The following is a 16,353-nucleotide window of genomic DNA, read 5'->3' on the forward strand; positions in this document are numbered from 1 at the left end:
CAGCGATGTGAAGAACGTCTCTCAGCGGATGCGCTGGACTGAAAACTCCCGGATGTTAGAACCCAGTGTCTTGCTGACCAAGGACGCCTTGCTGAACACGAACACGTGAAAGTGAAAAACATCTTTGGTCATCTCTCTTTGAGGGGATCTTTTAGTTGAAAGAAAACTCAGATATCTAAAAAAAATGAGAAAGAAAACTAAAGGAAGAAAACTTAAACCGAATTCAAGTCAGAATAAGGGAAAACTAACAGATCAGAGCACCGAATCTACCGTGGAAAGTGAGGTTCAAGTGCAGGCGCAGAAATCAAGTGGTGCCGGCGGAGAAGATCTTATAAAGGATGAAAATGAGCACGTTATTGCTGTGATAGATAAGAGCCCAGCTAAGGGTAAAACCAGTGAAGAGAGTAATACAGAGGTTGATGATGACGGTGACGATGCTCCAGAGGACGTTTCTTGGAAGTCTAGCAAAGAAAGTGCAATTCGAGAACGGACACTCGAGAAAGAAATCGCTCTTGATGCTAAACGAAAAGAAAAGCAAACCAGAATAGAGAGAAATGAAAGATTACGAGAGCAGAAGGAAAGAAAAAGAGCGAGAGAATACTCTAGACTACCAATGGAGGTTCTCCAGGAGGTTGCTAAGCGACAAAAGTCCCAGAATAATGAAGACGTCTTATCACAGTCAGTTGACACTGGAAATCACGTGACATTTGACAGTTCAAGCGAAGATGATCAAGACGAAAAAGAAGAGGGACCAGAAGTCAATGACGAAACACCAGAAATCAAAGTTCTTGTTTTACCGAGGGAAGTGAAGAAGCCTAAGAAAATCCAACAATCTGCAAGTTTGTTTTTACGAGAGCAATTGTTTGGTGATAGGATTCAGCGCATTTCACCATCAAAGGACTCAGATCGCACAAGAAAATATAAAACAATAGCTCCTGCACTTAAGTTTTCCAAAAAATCATGGTAGCTTAGTGGATGTCACTATAAAGTTATACAGTAGGATCCCAATTTCTCAAACCTTTGGGGGAAACGGAAATAATATTGCATGCTTCAAGAAATTGGGAAGTTTGAGAAATCAAAAGTAAAATTCAAGAGCAGTACCTTCCCAGGGAAATGAAAATTGGTTTGAGAAATTGGTTGGTTTGAAAGACTGAAGGTTTGAGAAATTGGGATTCTACTGTACATTGTGCATAAAAAACAGGTTTAAGTTGTTACAAAGCTGCATGTTTGATGAAGGGCACATCATAGAGTCATCATATACTGATGGTTGGAATTCTCCATTTCCCTTAATTATTTACATACTGTCTGTTTGTAGAATAACTTAAGAAATCACACAAGTCATATAGCATGGGGCTGAAAGGGTTGAATGATGCATGTTCAGTGAACAATATCTGTTGGTGTACATGTTTCACTTTTGTCAAAGGAGAAATTTCAAAAAAAAATGTTGACTGGGAATAACAAAAATTAGGGGAAGAGAGAATTTTAATACACAGGTAGTGAAAATAACCAATTATTTGCAGTGACAGGAAACCTTTAAACTTTTTTATATTGTTCTTATTCTGAGGCATTATTTTATATTTTCTCCTGAGTTGCACAACTACAATTGGAATAAAACCCGCTATACAAGTATACCCTGTCTAGGGTCAGCACAAACATTTAGCCTATTTATGCTACGTATTTCCACACTGTTAATTAACATTCAATTCATTTATTCTGAACAAATACTGTAACTTTTTGAAGTAACTGACAAAGCAGTAAAGTGTTTCTTGATGTTTTCTTATGTCAACAAGAATGGAATAAAGCTTGTCTGCATTATGAAGATAGTTCAGTCAACATGAACTGACAATCAGTGATTTTAAATCAATAAATGTATTCTCCTTCAGGGTGTGTGAACTCAACTGTGTTGGTTTGTGATGCCATATTTAAATAAAAGATTAAAAATATGACCTGATGTAATTGAAAAATAAATAAATAAAAAAAACAAAAACAAGGTCAGAGGCAGTGCTGGGGATGAAAATTTACTTGTGACACAACAAATTTGTGCAATGCAAAAGTGTGCTTAAATTGAAACAGAGGTTTAAAATTTTGAAACAAGGATAACATCCGTGTAAATCCATGGTGTAAAGATATAAATATCGCAACAAAGGCATTGCGTGACGAGTCGAGACATTGCGTGATGTGTCGAGCGTGACAGAAGGCGAGGCATGTGAAACTGGGAATACCTGCTGATTCACGCACTGAGCCCGCAATATCAACCCATCTTTTCAAAATGGTGAGCTTCGGCAATATTTTGTCTTGATACAAAATCGGGGAAGTCTTTCCTCTTGGAGTTTTGTCACACGATATGAAACAGCGGTTTAATTTTGTTGTTTTATTTCAGTTTCAGTTTATGCTGCTCTTTAGCCGTCAAGGCAAACTTAGACTACAGAAATGGTACACCGCTTCGAGTCAAAAGGAGAAGAAGAAAATTACCCGTGATCTGATCACCACTGTTCTTGCTAGGAAACCGAAAATGTGCAGCTTTCTTGAGTACAAGGACATGAAGGTTGTTTATAAAAGGTAAATATAGGTAGCAGTTATCTTTATATTTGAGAAAATAAAAGCTGGAACCTGTACACTATTGAATTTATAGATGATGCGGCATCATAATGATTATTAAATTGGGGAAACAACTTTGTCGACAGATGGCCGTCAGTAGTTCTATAAGATATTGTTATAAATTCTCTAGCAATACTTTGTTCAAATGCCGATCAACGCTATTGCTGAGTTAAACAAGGGAATGTTGCTGTGATGGGAAGTGTCTAGTCGGTTTTTCGTGCATTTTGTATTAAATACCAGCAGGAACATTGATTCAGGCTATATTTGGAAAACTGCAACACTTCCCGGCCAATATAATGCATCCTCCAAAGTTTATCTCACAATCCTCCCTGGCTATATGATTATCAGAAGGAATTTTACTGAACCAGTCAGTTATATTTGTACCATACTAATGCACACGTCAATGTTAAGCTGCAGGAGGGGGAGGCTGGGCATAGGAAGGAATGGTCAAAAAGTCATGGCTACAGCCAGACAGTTGCTGTCAAATCCCATGCTATGCTCAGCCTCCCCCCCCCCTGCAGCCTAACACTGAGAGGTGCATAACATTTAACATTTCTTTTTTTAATTTCTAAGATATGCAAGTTTGTATTTCTGTGTGGCAATAGAAAAAGATGACAATGAGCTTCTTACTCTGGAAATAATCCACAGATATGTTGAACTTCTTGACAAGTATTTTGGAAGTGTAAGTATAAAACACCAATTTCTGTTCGAGGTGACAAAAACATTTTCTCACTGTTTTGTATTTTGCCGCAATGCTTTCAATTGGCACTGATGGGTGACAAGAAGTGTCAGCTACTTTGCACTGCTTTAAGGCTGCAAATTATTATTTTTTGCTGAAAGGACATATGTCAGACTAAGTCACCATTTTGATTGGACAAAACAAAAATGTGGTTGAACAGGGCTTTACATTGAAATTTATTTTTGATTCAAAATTGTCACAAGAGAATTGTCACCTGGAAAATGATATTAATGGTCATTTATGATTTATTCAGCCTGACATGTTGTCGGACTACGGTTGGGATTTTAACGGACATAAGCAAATTTTGGTCGGCCATTGTCCAATGACCGACTGTTATTTGTAGTCCTGCTACTTTGCTCAGAGAAGTCGGCTTCTTTTCCCCCTAAACTAAAGAAATTAAAGAAAGATTCTTTCAAACAGTCAGATACTCTTTTCAAACCAGCTGCCTACTTGGCATAATAATTTTTGTACATATTTATTTTCTGATAGGTATGTGAGCTAGACATCATTTTTAATTTTGAGAAGGCATATTTTATGCTGGATGAACTGATACTCGGTGGAGAGATTCAAGAAACAAGCAAGAAAAATGTTCTGAAGGCAATTTCAGCTCAAGATCTCCTTCAGGAGGTATGTGAATCCTTACTTCATGTTCATATTACGCCACTGTCATTATCTGTTGAGTATGGCTTGAGGGAGGCGTGGTGGACTAATGGTTAGCGCGCATGACTCTGGGTCGAATGGCCAAGGTTCGAGTCCTGGCTGGGCACTGCGTTGTGGTCTTGGGCAAGACACTTTACTCTCACAGTGCCTCTCTTCACCCAGGTGTATAAATGGGTACCAACGAATTTACCTGCTGAAGGTAACCCTGCGATGGACTAGCATCCCATCCAGGGGGGAGTAGCAATACTCCTAGTCGCTTAATGCTACAAAAAGTGGGATAAGCTCTGGCTGTATGGGCCACTTGGCTTGGACACAGACTTTACCTACCGGTATGGCTTGAGGGAAGTTGTGTCACAAAGCACCCAGGCTCCTGTCATTCTTATATGGATCAAAACGCCCCGACAAAAGGCTATTGCTCAAAACCTCAGCTTTTCAAAATTTGTTACAGTGGTTATTTTACCTTAATCCCCTTCAAGAGTTCATAAACTATGTGACTCCTAAAATAATACTCGCAACTTCGTTTTTAAAACACTTATAACTGTGATAAATGTGTGACAAATTTTGTGGCGACTTGTTTAGTGAAACACTTGTAAATTTAACTTTAACTAACTAACTTACTTCCAGGTAATAAACATATACACGCGTCTAATATTTCAATACTTAAAATAATTTTAAAAAGGCTTCTAAATATATATTGTAATCGTTTAACAACTTTAAAATCTGTCATCATACATATCATGGCCAGAACTTGTGAGCTACTCTCACTGTTGCCTCCCTTTTCACATTCTGTTTTTAAAATTCATGCACCACATAACACGTTTTCTCTTTGCATTTCCTATTGATGCATTCTCTATTCACAGCCACACACAAATCTTTACACACGTTCATTACAGTTACGATAAAAATTCTCCTTTCTGGTCTACGTTCATTTTTAACAGAATCAGTTAGGAGAAATTGGGTGTTGGTGTTCTTTCCTATTGATGTACACATTCACATACAACCCTTTACACCTTAATGAAAACATGATGCATATTTATCCTTCCTGGTCCCAAACATTTCTCACAGCACCAGATAGGAAAGTTTCTAAGGCATTTGTGTCATGTTATCTTCACTAGTGAGAGGCATACTTTTGTCTGTCTGTCCATCACTGCTAATGATTTCTGCTGATCACACTCCAGAACCAAGATGCAGTGGGGGTACTGGTCGTGAAGGGACTGTGTCACGGCTAAGTTAATTATTTTTATGTTATTAAATTTTGTCAAATATGCGCTATGAAACTAAATGTTTGCAAAGAAATTAATTCTATGATTCTAAATGACAAAACCATAGCTTCATTGTCTCCCCGGCATTTCAATTTATAGTCACAAGCAGACATGTTTAACTTTGAAAGTTGTTCCGCCAAACCATATTTCAAAAACCCATATCGCAATCCGTATCAAACTTCAACACTTTTGGCCATCCGTACCTTCTTTTGCATTTGGTGTGTCATTTAAATATCCCTCACTGTTTTAAGAGGTTGTTTTGTATATTCAACAAATTTGATGGTCATTTCCTATGCCTTAGTTTGGCTAAAATCTGTGACACAGTCCCTATAAAACCAATATATAACTTCTCCTTACTCACCACCATACCTTTCATATAATACCAGTAGTGAGAATTGTTTTCACATCTACATCTACTCACTCTGCTGTTATCTATGCTAACTAATCCTCTCCTCTGAGCTGCCTCTTTGCCTTCCTTTCATGCTTTTTCCACAGGAAGCAGAGCTGCGAAGTGCTTTGGAGGAGATGGGTCTTGCCTGAATTCTTTCATCTGTAAATCTCTACTTCTGATCCTTTTGTTCTACAGGAAGGCGAGCTCCAGCGCACGCTGGAAGAAATGGGTTTGGCCTGAACTGTCTCCTCTTCTCCTTCTTCAACATCTTGTCCTAACATCTTCACTTCTACAGACCAAGATGATGAACTTTTCACAACGGGATGCTCTGTATCATATCTAAAAGCGAGATTCTGTTGAAATGGCCTAAAACTTAGCCTGTTATATGCACTATTAGTTTCAGTCTGTAGTTTGGAATAAAATCACAAAATGCAACATTCTTTGCCCAGGCTGCAGTGTTAGCGCCTCTGTAGATCTAATCTGGAGGTCTTGGGTTCAGATTCCATCGGAGATCACTTCCAAGGGATGTTGATCAATGTGATCAACATAGACAAAAGGATCGCATAGGCTGTCCTCAATAAATCCACAGACTGAAATTAACAGTGTTTAGGCCATTTTCACAGAAGTCTGTTTCTTAAATAACTGTCTTGAATTGTTTAAGTATACTTGATTAAAAACAGGTATTCGTATATATAAGTTGAAGTGTGGGTTTCTTTTGTGGAAAATTGAAAAGGACAGAACTTTGAACTGGAAATTAATTACCAGTAGGTATCTTGCAAATCAAATTTCTGTATACTGGAAAAATTATGTAGTTTTCAAATCTTATAAATATTATATAGAATAATAGTACCAGGTATATTTCTATGAAGGCAGCAATCCTTTGCACTTATTGTTTGTTCTGTGACTTTTTGTTATGTTTCAAATTTCTTTTTTGTGGTAAGTCAACTCTCGCCTTGCGGACACCCCGCTTTGCTGCCCCGGGTACCCTAACGCCCCCGCGGGCCACTACATATAATGTATTTTTCTTTTTTTTACTGCAACGTGCTAACAGTTTTGAAGACATTTTTTAACTGGTGTTTGGTAAAATGTAACAAAAAAAAAACATAACAAATAGCTTTTTCAGTTTAAGAGTGCTTATCATGCCTAATGTTTTTTTAAATAAAAAATTAAAATGTAAACTATAAATTCGAACTCTATTTTATAGATTCCATATCCCATATTATAGTTTGTAAATAATCAATAATTAAATATTAATGTAATTAATAACTACTAATATATTTCTCTTTTAATTTTAATCCTTACTTGAATCGCCCCTTTGATATTGTAGCCAAATTATGTTATTAAAGTAAAAAATTTAGCTTGTTTTGAACGGTAAAACGCAGCCTGCGTAGCAAGCGTTCTCGTACGAATGAAGATTAGACCTGATTGGCTGGGAAGAGAACATGTTTGTTCTGATTGGTTGGACCAAAATGCACGAGTATTTTGAACCAATAACAAAGCTTGGGAACACAAAAAGGAAACATGTAACAATGCTTGAAACAAAAAGCAACTAGAGTGCTGTACTTCATACGGTTTTGTTTGTTTGACAGGAAGGGGAACTGCAGCGTACACTGGAGGAAATGGGGCTGTCATAATTACAAGTTGCATGATGAAGGGAAGGGAGAACTTTATAATGGAATTAGAATCTTCTGTAGTTAATTTCCAAATCCACTTTTTGTGACATTTTATACTCTTGTTCGTCTGGGTTTAGCTGTTTCTGATCAGACGTTAGTGCCACTCAAAGCACAAGGAACTCGTGAAAAGGTGTTTCCCTGTTGCTCAGAAAAGAATACTTCTCTTAAACCGCATGCCGTTCTGGTTTTCTTTTTTTACCTCCCTTTTTCACTTGTTCCTTGCCACCCGAGATAAATTCTCAATGCACAGTTAGCGAATTGAAAATAAGTGGCATTCGGTTATCCGTAAAAAGCATTTAAAGGTAAACATGGTTTGTCACCTTCGTCTTTGTTTGATTCAAGATAGATTTAATGCCAAATGTGAAAATGAGAACTTTGTAAAGCTGTAGTATACTATTAAAGTAAAACGAAATAGATATTTTGTCTCAGTTACTGTATTCAGTGTGTGTACATGCACGTACAGCGTATGTAAAGGATCGATGAAGCAATGACGTCCTTCATGCATCCCGCTTTGTAAGTTCTAGCCCCACAGTATCATAATGACGTTTCATTTTCTACCTTCCGAGGCGGCCTAGCCACAGCCCATGCTGGTTCGTGATTTACTCACCATCCCCAATAACCTGAAACCTGAAACCTCAAGCGTCCAAGCAATCACAAAGGTAGCCGGTACCAGGTTTCGGTTAGTTGGGTCGTAGCGCGAAGGACGGCGAGTGGAAAAAAAAAATGAAGAAAATAATGAATTGGGGCTTCTTCGCCCCATTTATTTCACTTTCCGGTATTCGCGCTTTTCTCCAACTAACCGAACGCCTGGTGCATGCTTTCGCAGAAGTAGCGAGTCACTACAATCGCTTATTAGTGTAGTAAACAATCGAATCAGAACTCAAAGTTAACATGTGCAACCAGTGGCAAACGCAGGACAAGTCACTTAATCAAACGGTTTGTTTTGCATTGCGACTATTTTCAGAGACCTATTGTTAGTTATTTATCGTGTCTAAATAAAAGATGTTATTATTATTATTATTATTATTATTATTATTATTATTATTATTATTATTATTATTATTATTATTATTATTAAATTTATTTAGACAAAGCTTCGTAAAAAAGATAAATGGTTTTTTTTAGCAGCCTTGTGAATGACTTTACCTACCCCAGTCTGCTGTTTTCCACGCTGTCAGTGTTTTTAGTATTCCTTCTGGGGATACCAAATTCACTAGGGATTTTGGTACGGGGGTTCCAAAAACTCGGGGATTCCAAAATCTCGAAAAATCACTGTGAATGCCTGAGTACAGAACTTCAGGTCCCGCCGATCGCCCCGTGACATTAAGCGATTGTCATCGGGCTTAAAGAAGACCTTGAGTTTCGACGATGGGCCGAAAAAAATCATCCTGGTAACGTACCTCTTCAAAGATCCTTTGTAGTTTCTATCTGACGATCGGTTTTAAAGGGGGAAGGGGGGGGAGGGGGGAAGAGTGGAACTGAGTTCCCTTCTCCCCGCTCACCCTCCTCCGTTTTCACTCCTTGAATTTCCTCAATATTCCTACTACCACCCTCCCCCATTTTTACGCCTCCTACGTAGGCTATGCTACGTCAGTTATGTCATGTAGTATGGAACTTTACGCAATTTCGGGTGAGGTCGAATCTCTTCCGGCCGAGCAGGATAAGAATATGATTGTACCTTGAATTTGCAATGCAACCTTGATTATTTCATCACGCTCTTTACATTTGTGTTGTTTTGTTTGTTTTCTTCTGTAAACAAGACATCCCGATTGTTTGCATCCTGATTATCCACGTAAGCAAAAAAACGCACGTTTCTTGTAGCCTTTAATACCAATGACTTAAAAAAAAATCTTACCAAAAATGCAAAAAGGGCAAAGTAGCACGCTAAATTTTACAACTCTGAAAAGAAATTCCGGAAAGTAAAAATATATTTTCACGTTTCATTATTTATGGCCTGCGAATATAGCGGCTTGTGTGCGTGCCGCTTGTACGGTCAAGTTTTCGCAACACTGCGTTACTGGTTACGTGTCAAGCGACGGAAATGCGAACTAAATACGACGTCATTTTCTTCCAGTCCAATCCGCGGGAAGCCGGATGTGATGTCATTTTCGTGGCGTTTTTGCAGCACAACAGGCACGCGAGTTAGTGCTTCTTGTCACGCAAGGGAAATACATACACGAAACCTTCAAACCAAGATATGTTGTAAACCACTGGATATCATTTGTTTTGTTACAACATGCAGAGATGAGGCAATACAATGGAATTCCATAAATAATTTATTAAATAAAAATATGCATACTTTCTTACAATTTTGTTGTCATAAAATAGTTTGAAGACAATCGAGTTTCGCAATTAGTACAAGAGACAATTAATTTAGTGCCTTGAAAGGCGTGAAGGCGGCCGGATTTCGGTATTTATATAAGTCTTGTTTACGTCATAAAGGATCGTGGCGAGTGTTTACAGAAATGACAAATGGACTCTGTGGGAATTTTCAGTCGATTAGCAACTCAAATGAAATCTGTAAATAAACATTGTGCTATTAGTGCGTGTCAGATTTAGATCATACTGATTATCGTGGATAAAACCACTAAAACATCGCAACTGAAATCAATAAAACAAATCAACCAAACCCTAGTATATTTCCACTCTACAACAATTAACTGCGCTGTGATTTCCGCACTAGTTTTGAATATTTGTCGGAACGCATTCAACCTTGAAAGGCATGTATGCCACGAACTCTTGAACTTCATCAATAGTTTAAAAGTGGCATACTTTGCGACGATAATTTAGCAGATAATATCATTGCATTTAGCGTTTTTTCTTGCCTTTTTTCTTTGCCTGACTTTGTGAATCGTCTGTTTTATGACTTTTGTCCAAATTAAGAGCATGTCCAAGTTCTTTTATGTGTTGGAACATTCTGTTTCTTGTGGGAAACGAAGCTTGGCAGACATTACACTTGAATGTGTTAGCTACTGGCTCCTTGCTCGCTGCTGACGATTTCTTATTTCTTTCTGCGGATTTTTTGTTCTCATTATCAGCGTCAGCAGACTGCATATCGCTGCTAGATTCTTGTAATTCCATGTTTTCTTTATCGTGTTCCTTCTGGTTTTCAATATCAGTTGTCGCACTGTTTACGTGCGGTGAAGTTGGTTTATCACCTCCGTCGCCGGTGTATTTGTCACTTTGTTCATTGACAGTGCTTTCCTCATCGCCATCGCTATCTTCACTTTCATTCCTCTCCGCGTCTTCATCTTCGTCTCCTCCTTCTAATTCTCCTTCTCCAATTCCTGATAAAGCTCTTGGCTTCCTCTCGTGTAACACCTTTATCTTGTACCGATTGTTGCCCTTGATTCTCATGGTGGACAGCTCCACAGAGTCCATCAGATTTAATTCTCCAACACTCACAAAATCCGTGCCATTCTCCTCCACACTGTACTGTCTCTTATTCAGATATTCCTTCTCTAGCCCGCCGTCATTCAATCCATCCAAATCATTTTCCACATTGTTCGATGCATGGCCGTCCACTTGTTCTTGCTCAGCCATTTCTTGTTTGATAGCGGCGACTTTGTCCTTGTGTTTTCTCGACTTCTCGTGATTTACTAGCGCCTTCTCTGTTTTGAAAGCTTTATCACACGCTACACAATAATAATGTTCGACCTCCTCGTCATCTGATTGGCTGTCGGCGACGTCATTGTCTCTGCCGAATTCACTGTCCAAATGCGTGTCCATTTGGGCCAAGTCCTCCTCAAGCCCGGACAAAGTGACCCAGCTCTCCTCTTTATACTCATCAAACATCTTCTCGCGTTTCTGCAAAGCTTCCAGTCGCTTCTGCTCAGTTAATCGCTTTCTTTCTTCATCTTTCTCCTTCAGTAGCTCTAGGTATGCTTTGACACGCTTGTCTCTTTTGCGGACGAACTTCACCAAAGCGCGTACTTCTTCATTTCTTTCCTTTTTGGCGGCATCTCGGATTTTCTTGTTGTCTTTTTCCATCAGTCGCTGGACTCTGCGATTAGGCGCCTCTTTGAGGTTGTATTTCTCCAACCAAACGTAGGATTTTTGGGTCGAGTAGCTTTGCCAGTGAGCATAGAAAGGTTGTACCACCTCTTCATAATCGTTCGAAGATGTTCCAAACTCGGGTACTTCCAGATCTTTAGCAGTTGCAAATTCAGCGTCTTCTTGAGCTATTATTTTAAACACATTGGAATAAACCGCATAAAAACCGTCCTCGTCGTCGCCGTATCCACAATAAACAGTTGCACTGAAGTACTTCATCAAATTCACGCTATTGTCGACATAATCATCGCCTCCCCTGATGATTTGTTCGCGATGTTTATCATACCATGCTCGCTCTTGCGGATCGATGAGAACTTCATAAGCTTGCTGGATCTCTGTGAAGATCCGGGTGCTCTCTTCATTGTTGTCTTGGTTTTTATCCGGGTGCCATTTTAACGCAAGCTTCCTGTAGGATTTCTTTATCTCATCGTCGCTTGCATCTCTTTCGACCCCCAATACTTCATAACAACAGCGCGGCATTTCAAAAACTTGAAACTACCAGCTCACAGTAACAACACACAGGTGACCTCACCAGTATGAGTCGTGTTGAGAAAATACCTTTTCCAAAATAATTATTTCGAAGAATTATATTCAGACCACGTTTTCACGTTCTGGCGAAACAAAATGGCGGACAGCTGATCGCGCATGTCATAACTGCTGGTCATTGTATTGTCGTTGCGGTTGAAGGTACACACGTTGCTAAGCGACGGCTAAGCCAGATCGCCACAGGCACAGCCACAGGCAAACTGTCTCTTCACTTCAAGATATTGCTGTCTTTCACTTCAGTTGTGTTTGATTTTTGTTTTCAATTACAATTAAGATGCACAGGGCCTACCAGCCTATAACCCCTGCGAACAACAAGCTCTTGAAGAAAAGATGGGACATGAGCAGATACGATACACACCGGAGAAAGGTTTGTTTTCAGTTTGGCGCGCCGCCGGCACAACTTTCAGTCGAGTTCATTTAGCGCAGCTGTTGTCTGTGAATTTATTTGCTTACTTTGTGCTGTTTCCTTTCATTTATAGGTGCAGTCAGCCAAAGCAGTCATCGATAACAAACCTCCTCAGACCTACATGCACTTACATCTTAAGTTAAAGAAGTTACAGGTATTGTAAAAAGCTCTGTTCGGATTGCTTTGGTATGAAAATTGGCACGACATCTATCCCACCCGCGGACAATACATCGAAGACTGTGTCAACAAGAATAAAGAACTCTCTGTCTATGATGATAGTATTTTAAAAAAGGAATTGTGTTAAATTCATACGATTTCGAGTTTACTGGGCTTCGATATGGTCTAAAAACGTGAAGATGTGGAATAATTTTACGGGCGATTAGCACAGCAGTTAATCGATGAAATTGATGTTTCATGCAAAGCAGTTATTGTAAGTTGCGAAATTAAAGAACAGATGTTCCGGTTACAGTGTTAAATATGCTTTCTAGCGGTTTTTTTACGAATTACCGTACCAAATTGCCCCTTCTTAGTGCGTTTTTCGCTCGCTAGTCGACAATTGGAAAGCTTTATGGAGGTTTTCACGCCAGGATTCAAAAAGCTTAAATTTGCGTCTCAGAGAGTTGAGCATTTTCTTTTTGTTTGTTCAGAGTTAAGTTACTAATTGATGTGATAATATATTCCGCTATATTGTCGAAATAATCTGCCAAACGTGGGATGTCTTTGTCTTCTTTGAATATTCTTCTCCGCTTTTTCAAATGGAAATCTAAATCCTTGAAATAAAAGCCGAGCTACTGAAAGGTTTAATCTCATTAGCACATTTTTGACGCGTGACGGCATGCTAAAAGAAAAGCTCAGTAACTTTATTAGCTATGCAAATTATGGAGCAAACAATACACTATGCTTAAATTATCTTGGATTTGTCTGAGAAATCAAAAGCTTTTGTGTTTCTGGCGTTACTGTAAATGCATGTGCATTTTGAGGATTGGAGCAGTGCGTATTGTATTCATATCAGGTAATGAAGTGAATTGATAGTGATGATCTATATGGACAAAGAAAGGAAAAATTAGAAAAAAAAGGAAAGAAAGGAAATTTGCAGTGGTAATTTTCCTAAACAAATGTTAAGCTTCAGGTTTCTTTTTTAGGACAACAAGAACGACATAATAAACAGATAAATGAATAAACAAAAATTGCTTTATAATTTAGTCAGTGCATGCTCATTAAGTCCATCCCAAGCAATTTTGGTTATCAAATCTACCTGGACAATGAAAAGGGTCAGATACCTATGGTAATGTTTTGGGTGTGGTGTTTTGAGGGTTAGGGAAGGATTTATGATCTTTTAAAATTTTACTGTACCAAGTTTTCAAAGTTCCAAATTTATTTGATTAAGCACCCAACCTCAAATAAGTGCCCACTCTCAAGATCCAAAAATTTAATAAGTGCCCAGGGGCACTTAATTGTAGAAATATATTACTTGTGTTATTCTTTTTCTTCTTCAAATTGGAGTGATTTGTAGGTCAGAACCTTTTAAACAGGGCGATTGCCTGGAGTCTGATAATTTATCCATGCATTGGTTGGTTTGCTTTTTTCCCAGTAGTTGGAATTTAAATAAGATTTAAGTACTAATCTTTTTTTTTAAAAGTCTTTTTGGCAACACTAATCAACCTTTAAAACTCTTTTTCAGGTTGAGGAAGAAAGACTAGCTACTATCGAAAGAGACAACCGTATCCTACTGGAGAAAATGTCATTTGTAATGAGGACTCGTGGAAGAGTGGATAACAGGAATGACTACGAACACAAAAGTTTAAACAAGACAAAGAGACAAAGGGAACTCCTAAGAGTCACTCATGAAAACCAAGTAAGGGAAGAGCATAGCAATCTTAAATCTTCTATAATTTAATCGCCCTCTCAAATAAGTCCCCCCTTCTCTTATCCTATCTTTGAAACAAGAAAGTTATTGAGCTGCCTCTTTTCTAAGTCCTCCCCCCCCCCCTTTCCTTTTACAATGAAAAAATAAACAACAAATTGCTTTTATACCGTAGCACCAGGTACATGTGGGCACAAATTTCATACAATACTTGTGAGTTTTGGGAGAAATATTGAAATATTGCTGGTACTTGTACGCAACAAGAACTCTAATTTTATCACCAAATATGTACATTGGTCAAGGTCGTCAAATGCCTGTCTCAGAAAATTGTAGTTGACAAAACAATAAAAGTTTGCAAATATGAAAGGTGAAAACATAATGGGGAGAAATGATTGGGTTTTTTTGCAGGCTATTCTAAAACGGATAACTTCGAAAGAACCACATTATAATCACCTTCAATGGGTAAGACTGTATTATTTTTCTTTGTTTTGTTGAACACATTTCTCCTGTTCTGGGAAAATGTGTGTTATTTTCATATGTTTGTCTTATTACCTCGAAAAAAATCTGTATGCTTCAAAGAAATTTATTCCCATGGCTTTAGTGCAAAATAAAAATGTTCTCAAGTTATGAACACACTGGGAATAGTTTCTTTACTGCTCAAAAGCTGGTGAAAGCATTTTTTAAGATACCATATCAGTTTAACCAATCTCGTCCCTTGAGCCCAATTTTCTTTTGGTCAACATCAAGAACATGGACTCTGGCCAAGTCTGGTTTGAAAAGCCCTTACTCATGCACTGTACAGTCAATGTGCACTGACTCAGAAGGCCTTGAAAGGGGGGTAACTGTGTCGCAATGTCGCACATTTCTGAGAACTGATGTAGCATAGCCAACAGCTGTAAATGACGCTGTCGCTTTCCCCCCTATTTTGTTGCTGGTGCATTGTGTCGCTGGTGCATTTCAGTGGTGTAATTATGTTGCTTGTTGCTGTTGAAATGTTCCTGTGTCGCCAGTATTCAGGACGCTTTTACCCCTTGTAAGGCCTCACTCAGAAATAATTCCACTCAAAGCTGATAATTTGGCTGGAGAGAATGTGATTTGTTATTGTTGGAAGTTTTAAAGGTTTTACAACATGTAATAAAGAACCCTCATTCTCATTTACCAAATTTACCAATTGAAACTAAAACTGTTTTCAGGAGGATGAATGGCAAATCAATGAAACATACATGGACAACATTTCCAAATATCCAAAGGACTGGTACAGACAAATGACGCATAAGAAGAAGCCTAAGGAAGAGGAGACAAGCGAGCGAGCTAAGAGCGACAAGAGACGCAGTTCAAACCAGTCAGACAAATCTGGAAAAGAAGCCAAGGAGAAACAGGAACCATCTGAGAACGGTGACGGCACAGGGGCAGGCAGCAAATCTGATGAAGACAAGGAAGCGATAGCGGAATGAGGAGACAATGCTTAATTTATAAATAAAAAGAGTGCAATGGATAAGATATTATTTTATAATGCAACTTAAAATTTGTAAATAAGATTTTTTATCAGAGTGTGATAATTTAAACCTTTTTTTTTCCAAAACTTTTCATTTTTGTTTTAATTTTTGTAAAGAGAGAAGTAATGGTTTTCTTTTTGAGTGCAATTTTTATATCTTTCCTGTATAACTTAAAGCTTGTATCTTAAGTATGCTGTTCAGCTTTGTAAGAAGAAATTAAATTTTGTTAATGGTTTCAACTAGAAATTGTTCAAAGATTTCAGTTTTAAGCCTATCTGTTAAGAACTAGTTCCTTTAACTTTCGGTAGCTGTAGAAACGTATACAGGGAACTGTTATGATGGAAGTTACAAAGCTCTTTTAAAATACTTTAAAAAAAGTTAATATTCTTTTTTTGCTTTTTTTGTTCCTTTTTGAGAATTTTGTATGATTTTTTTTCTACCTTTCAACTTCTTAACTGAACTAGTTTGGGGAATGTTTCTGCATTTTCTTAAAAAAAGATAAAACTACTTTTGCCAGTGTGACAATAAATGCCATGGCTAGAAAGAAATAAAGTGTGAACAACCTATCACAGACTCTGAGTTTTATTATACTTAAAGAGAGGTAGTGTTGACAGGGAAGTTACGCCGGGGGGGGGGGGGGTATTTTTTGGGTTTTTTTTTTTTCC

General features: G+C 38.1%; 4 protein-coding genes across 6 annotated transcripts; 3 read left to right on the forward strand and 1 right to left on the reverse strand.

The window, feature by feature from the left end:
• Window positions 1–81: 81 nt before the first annotated feature.
• Window positions 82–1,990, forward strand: LOC144663347 (uncharacterized). Its single transcript, XM_078524251.1, has 2 exons — window positions 82–1,307; window positions 1,339–1,990. The coding sequence occupies exon 1, from the start codon at window positions 185–187 to the stop codon at window positions 965–967; it is 783 nt and encodes a 260-aa protein (XP_078380377.1). The 5' UTR covers window positions 82–184; the 3' UTR covers window positions 968–1,307; window positions 1,339–1,990.
• A 319-nt stretch (window positions 1,991–2,309) lies between these two features.
• On the forward strand, window positions 2,310–7,739 carry LOC144662054 (AP-1 complex subunit sigma-2-like). Of its 3 annotated transcripts, none has more exons than XM_078522788.1 (4): window positions 2,310–2,559; window positions 3,172–3,280; window positions 3,827–3,964; window positions 5,755–5,890. In XM_078522788.1, the coding sequence occupies exons 1-4, from the start codon at window positions 2,345–2,347 to the stop codon at window positions 5,797–5,799; spliced, it is 507 nt and encodes a 168-aa protein (XP_078378914.1). In that variant the 5' UTR covers window positions 2,310–2,344; the 3' UTR covers window positions 5,800–5,890. The 3 variants fall into 3 exon arrangements, with proteins under 3 accessions (XP_078378914.1, XP_078378913.1, XP_078378912.1); XM_078522787.1 differs by having other exon boundaries at window positions 2,314–2,559; window positions 5,846–6,583; XM_078522786.1 differs by lacking the exon at window positions 5,755–5,890 and adding an exon at window positions 7,240–7,739 and having other exon boundaries at window positions 2,330–2,559.
• A 1,842-nt stretch (window positions 7,740–9,581) lies between these two features.
• LOC144662030 (dnaJ homolog subfamily C member 21-like) lies at window positions 9,582–12,000 on the reverse strand. Its single transcript, XM_078522764.1, has one exon. The coding sequence runs from the start codon at window positions 11,854–11,856 to the stop codon at window positions 10,132–10,134; it is 1,725 nt and encodes a 574-aa protein (XP_078378890.1). The 5' UTR covers window positions 11,857–12,000; the 3' UTR covers window positions 9,582–10,131.
• An 80-nt stretch (window positions 12,001–12,080) lies between these two features.
• LOC144662042 (sperm axonemal maintenance protein CFAP97D1-like) lies at window positions 12,081–16,083 on the forward strand. Its single transcript, XM_078522776.1, has 5 exons — window positions 12,081–12,289; window positions 12,402–12,482; window positions 14,010–14,183; window positions 14,601–14,654; window positions 15,386–16,083. Exons 1-5 carry the CDS (start codon window positions 12,197–12,199, stop codon window positions 15,644–15,646), a joined length of 663 nt encoding a protein of 220 aa, XP_078378902.1. The 5' UTR covers window positions 12,081–12,196; the 3' UTR covers window positions 15,647–16,083.
• Window positions 16,084–16,353: the final 270 nt, after the last annotated feature.

Source organism: Oculina patagonica, chromosome 8 (assembly GCF_052425735.1).
Source record: "Oculina patagonica isolate OP01 chromosome 8, crgOcupat, whole genome shotgun sequence".
Taxonomy (NCBI): domain Eukaryota; kingdom Metazoa; phylum Cnidaria; class Anthozoa; order Scleractinia; family Oculinidae; genus Oculina; species Oculina patagonica.

Excerpts from the sequence above, each read along its gene's own strand:
- LOC144663347 (XM_078524251.1), top strand. The coding sequence starts at position 185 with ATGAGAAAGAAAACTAAAGGAAGAAAACTTAAACCGAATTCAAGTCAG.
- LOC144662054 (XM_078522788.1), top strand. The coding sequence starts at position 2,345 with ATGAAACAGCGGTTTAATTTTGTTGTTTTATTTCAGTTTCAGTTTATG. Across the intron at positions 3,281-3,826 it reads TTGACAAGTATTTTGGAAGT|GTATGTGAGCTAGACATCAT; the intron begins GTAAGTATAAAA and ends ATTTTCTGATAG. Across the intron at positions 3,965-5,754 it reads CTCAAGATCTCCTTCAGGAG|GAAGCAGAGCTGCGAAGTGC; the intron begins GTATGTGAATCC and ends CTTTTTCCACAG.
- LOC144662030 (XM_078522764.1), bottom strand. The coding sequence starts at position 11,856 with ATGCCGCGCTGTTGTTATGAAGTATTGGGGGTCGAAAGAGATGCAAGC.
- LOC144662042 (XM_078522776.1), top strand. The coding sequence starts at position 12,197 with ATGCACAGGGCCTACCAGCCTATAACCCCTGCGAACAACAAGCTCTTG. Across the intron at positions 12,290-12,401 it reads ACGATACACACCGGAGAAAG|GTGCAGTCAGCCAAAGCAGT; the intron begins GTTTGTTTTCAG and ends TTTCATTTATAG. Across the intron at positions 12,483-14,009 it reads TTAAGTTAAAGAAGTTACAG|GTTGAGGAAGAAAGACTAGC; the intron begins GTATTGTAAAAA and ends ACTCTTTTTCAG.